The 4,730-nt window shown below is 57.8% G+C and overlaps 1 protein-coding gene and 1 long non-coding RNA gene across 2 annotated transcripts; both read right to left on the reverse strand.

Moving 5' to 3' along the window:
* Nucleotides 1-212: 212 nt before the first annotated feature.
* LOC125503123 lies at nt 213-1,460 on the reverse strand. The gene is made up of 2 exons (XR_007280698.1): nt 1,204-1,460; nt 213-1,144 (listed from the first exon to the last, which is right to left on the reverse strand). It is a non-coding gene; the product is annotated as an uncharacterized LOC125503123 (long non-coding RNA).
* A 315-nt stretch (nt 1,461-1,775) lies between these two features.
* Nucleotides 1,776-3,494, reverse strand: LOC109546198 (facilitated trehalose transporter Tret1; the record flags this gene model as incomplete). The annotated part of the gene is given in 2 exon segments (XM_019917068.2): nt 1,776-3,133; nt 3,200-3,494. Coding segments are annotated over 2 exon segments (1,404 nt in total). The 3' UTR covers nt 1,776-1,784.
* Between the last annotated feature and the right edge of the window lie 1,236 nt (nt 3,495-4,730).

A 4,730-nucleotide genomic window follows, 5' to 3' on the forward strand; every position in this document is an offset into this window, starting at 1 on the left:
CGGAAAACGGGAAACGAGCGCATGCTGCGTCGCCATAGTGACAAGTCATTGAAACAACCGAGCAGCGGCGCAAACATTGCCAATCCGCGCGTAATCCGGCGCGATTTGCTGCGCCTTAGCGCGGGATTAGCGAGTCAGTACGGTTGGCAAACAGGAAATTGCGCGGTTAAGGCTGCAGGATTGACTGCGGGCCAACAAATAAAACGCGTGGATTATCAGGAAGTTTTTATTTTCGGGTTTAAAACGAGAAAATTTCTCTAAAAAAAACTCTACAGTTGGTGCTGTTGGCCGTTCGTAGTCTGCAGTTGCCGCAGTTCGAAAAATAAACATACGCGCGCGCGAATTTTTCAACTGATAAACCCGGCGTTGCATGAAGAAATTTTCTCGTTTAAGCAAACAACAAGGGAAAATGCCGCAGTTACTCGAAACGCGGACGCAAATCGATGTCAATTTGGAACGCAGCAGGTGGGCTTTTCGGCGAATCCGGGTCGATAAACCGCAACCTACGCTTGTGGCGGCATACACCCGGAAAACAATCCGAGGCCAAAAGGCTGTGTTCGCAACTTGCCGTTATTGGGCCCCTAAAGCCGCAAAATCGACCAAAACTTGCCCCTTAATATCAAAAAGCTACGTTCCCGACTGGTCTCTATCGGCTCTGGCCCATCAATAAGGAGAATTGCTGTTTCCACGTCAACGTGGCAACATGCATTACGGCGCACGCCCCTACGCGTCAACATGGCGCCTGGCCGTTCCGTCATGGACATTTGGCGAAGTTTAGCAGTGGAAAATAGCGTTTTCACCAAAAAAGTCACTAAGAAAAAGCGCTGGAAAACGCATAAACTACAACATGTGCAGTGAACTAATCAACTTTGAACGAAAAAGACGCCCGTTAGGGCCCCCGATCGACTCGTTCATGCGTTCTTTATGTTCTTTAGGGCAAACCAAGGACAACCGAACAAATCACTCACGGGGGCCCCAAAGGGGCACCTGTCCACAAAAGTCTGGCGAAGCCCCCACAGTTTCATTGATGTTCTAACCTTGCAAACTGGCTGGCGGGGGGCCTGCAGGCGGCGCGGCTTCACCATTTCCTCCTGCCGGCGATCGATCGCGGACTTTCGTTCACCAACGCGTCCAGCCACCACAACTATAAACAAAAAACACTGCTTTAATGGAAAAACCCATGATTTTCCGGGGAAAAAGCACCGAAAACACGCGGAAAACTGCATATGGCAACACAAACGACGCTTCGACTCAAAACAAAAGACGAGCGATTGGGGGTGGGGAGCGGACCGTGCAGTAAAGCCGGCGGCTCCGCCCGGCTATTTCGGGCAAAGCTGGCGCCCCCGGGGCTGTGCCCCGGCGATAGTTGTGGGGGGGCAAGGCCTGGCGCCTAGGGGGTCCCTGAAGGGGCCCCAGCCCGCAAAGCTGCCCGAATTAAGGCGTAATTCGGAAATTTGGGCTGGGCAGCGCCATCTGGGCGAGGCCATGGAAGTACTGGAGCGGAGCGTGAAGGTAAAGCCGGCGGCTCCGCCCGGCTGCTTTGGACAGGCAGGGGNGGGGGGCCGGCCCCCCAGGGAGCGCTTTTTGCGAGTAGTTGGGGAGGGTGGCTGGCGCCCCAGGGGGGCCGCACGGCCCCCTCACTACTCACAGAGGGATAATCGGGGGGTTTTCCGTGCGCAGCCCATGGCGCCATCTCGGGCCGGCTGGCGCTAGCGCAGAGGGGGGTGGTGGGCGGCGTTGCCGCCGCGCGGCATTGCCAATAGCAGCAAAACGTCCCAAATTTATCAATATTTATTAACCGTGGCGACTTCGGCGGGCTTGTGGCCCTTCAGCATCAGCTGGATCTCGTCCAGCGTCTTCCCCTTGGTTTCGGGCACGAAAAAGTGCACAAACCCAGTGGTGCACAGGCTGCTGACGGCGAACAGGTAGAAGGGCGCGTGCATGCCAAACGTGCGAAAGAGGGCGCTGTAGACGAAAATCGAGATGATCGACGCCAGCACGTAGATGACGTCGGCGATGGTCATCCCGATCGCCTTGATGGTGGTGGGGAAGATCTCGGCCGTCACCACGATCGGCACCAATCCGAGGCCGATCTTGAAGGTGGCCGCGTAGACCATCACGCCCCCTGCCGGGATCCAGCTGACCGCCACCACGTCATAGTGCAGGTTCTTCAAGTGGAAATAGATGGCGATGACGACGAGCACGAGCCCGGTGAGGAGGCTGGAGAGCTCGAGCAGCACCTTCCTGCCAAACTTGTCAATGACGGCCGACGCGATCGTGGCGGCGCCCAGCATGATGACGGCGAACACGATGGCGGCGGTCGATGTGGGCAAGTAGGCCGAGCCGGCCTCATTCAGGATCACGTGCAGGTTCATGAAGATCACACTGATGCCGACGAAGTGCTGCATCCCGTTGAGGATCAGCATGATCAGCAGCGCCTTGCGGTTGCTGTCGATCAGCAGCAGGTCCTGCAGCCGCCCCGTCTCCAGCCGCTGGCGGCGCACCGCCTCCTGGATCTCCAGCATCTCGGCGTCCACGGGGGCGGCGCCGCCCCTCAGCCGCTTGAGACTGCGGCGCGCCTCCTCGTCCCGCCCCACATACACCAGATAGTAGGGCGACTCGGGCATGAGCGGAAACAGGCACACCTGGCAGGCGGTCAGCCCGATCCCGATGATCGGCACCCACGCGTAGGGGGCGAGCGCCCCCACCGTGTAGACCAGCAGCATCCCCACCAGCATCATCAGGTAGATCATGGCCGACAGAAAGCCGCGGATGCGATGGTCGGCGATCTCGGCAATGTACATGGGGGCGGCGACGAAGCACATGTCGCCCGCCATGCCGCTGAAGAAGCGGGCGGCGAACACCGCCGCCAGGCTGCTGGTGGCGAGCAGCGCCGTCCAGCAGGCGCAGCCAATCAGCGCCGACAGGATCATGCACTTGCGCCGCCCCAGGCGGTTCACGCCCAGGATGGTGAACGGGAGGCCGGTGACCGCCCCCATCAGCACGATCGTCTCCAGCCAATCGGTGGCGGCGGCGCTCACGTCGGGGATGTGGGAGGCGTTGCTCTGCAGGTAGGGGATCATGGGGGACGTCCAGCCGTACGTCATCCCGTCGGAGACGGCCATCTGGGTGCCTACAAGCAGGGGGCGCCTTCAGTCGCTGGGCGCCTCTGGGGCCTACGCCCCCCTCCACTACTTACCGAGCAACGTGGCCACCACTTGGGGCAGCACCTGCTTCCACGTGATCGGTTCCATCGACTGCCGCCTGGAACCTACCGGTTTTGCTGTTTTGCACCACGATCTAATCGCTGCACAAACTATGGGCTTCTAATCAAAGCTGCTTGTGCGAATAGGAAAAACAATTGATTAACACTTATTTGCCTTTGCGTGTTAATTGGCCTGTTGGTGGCGTGTGCAGTTGGCATTGGCTGAGTCCTTCGTCTACCACTGTGGGCCCCGGGGCCCCACTGGCAGACGAAATGGCGAATGCGCCCCATGCAAAAACTCGCCTGGCGGGGCAAAACACAACTGCCTCAACTAGTCAACAGTTCCGACCTTTCAACCACCACCCCCCTCTGGCCAGTATGGTGGATGCGCCCACAAAAGAAACTCAACCAACAATTTGATGACCAGAACCGTGCAGGCTCACGCTTTTTATGGTCACGATTCGGTCACGCCTGCCCGAGCTGATTAGAGAATTGCACGCTTTTGCGGGGATTAAGGGGCCATTGTGGCGCGGCTTACGGGGCTCCAGAGGCTTAAGGGGGCTTCGCAGCCGCTGGACTCGGCACCGATGCCTAATCCCCCCATAAATACCTCGATTGCATGATTGCCGGCCGATTTTTGCGCGATGCGTTTTGATCGGGTCCTTCTGGTACCACTTTCACATCCCAATGAAACCTTAGAGGATGGTTCTGCGGCCTTTTTCGGCGATTTTTCGGCCGGTGAACATTCAACCTCCAGGGGAGCCCCAACGGGGGCGACCGCCGGGTTCCCCACGGTACCACCCGAGAGCACAAAGCCTCCGCTATGAACCCTTGGGAACTGGGTTGTTTGGTTCCCGATGGGGGATTTTTGGGGAATTTTTGAATGCGCCGATGCATTTTCCACCTCTTCTGCAAGCGAACATTCAACGTTCAGTGGCGTGCAAACGGGGGCCGCCACAAAGCACCCAGTGGTACCACTTCAAAGGGCAACGCCTACTCTATAAACCGTTGGAAGATCCTTCTCGGGGCCGTAAAGGGCGAATTTTGGCGAATTTTTTAACTCGCCGCCCACATTTTCACGTTTTGAGCTTGCGCCCCTCCAAACAACCGTAGCCCCCAACTGGGGCAACCCGGAGGGTTCCTTTTGGCACCACCTTAAAGGGGAAGCCTCACTCTGTCAACTCTATGAGAACCGCTCCTCCACCCTTAAAGGGCAATTTTCGGCGAATTTTTAAACTCGCCGCCCGCATTTTCACGTTTTGAACTTGCGCTCTTCCAAACCCCCGTAGCCCCAAACTGCGGCAAGAAGGAGGGTTCCTTTTGGCACCACCATAAGGGGGAAGGCCCACACTTTAAATCTCGAGAGAACCGGTGCCCCACCCTTAAAGGGCGATTTTCGGCGAATTTTTAAACCCGCCGACCAAATTTTTACGTTTTGAGCTTGCGCCCCTCCAAACCCCCTAGCCCCCAACTGGGGCAACCTAGAAGCTTCCTTTTGGCACCACCTTAAGGGCAAAGCCCCACT

Source organism: Dendroctonus ponderosae, unplaced genomic scaffold (assembly GCF_020466585.1).
Source record: "Dendroctonus ponderosae isolate FM_Combo_2020 unplaced genomic scaffold, Dpon_F_20191213v2 Dpon_F_20191213_12, whole genome shotgun sequence".
Lineage (NCBI taxonomy): Eukaryota > Metazoa > Arthropoda > Insecta > Coleoptera > Curculionidae > Dendroctonus > Dendroctonus ponderosae.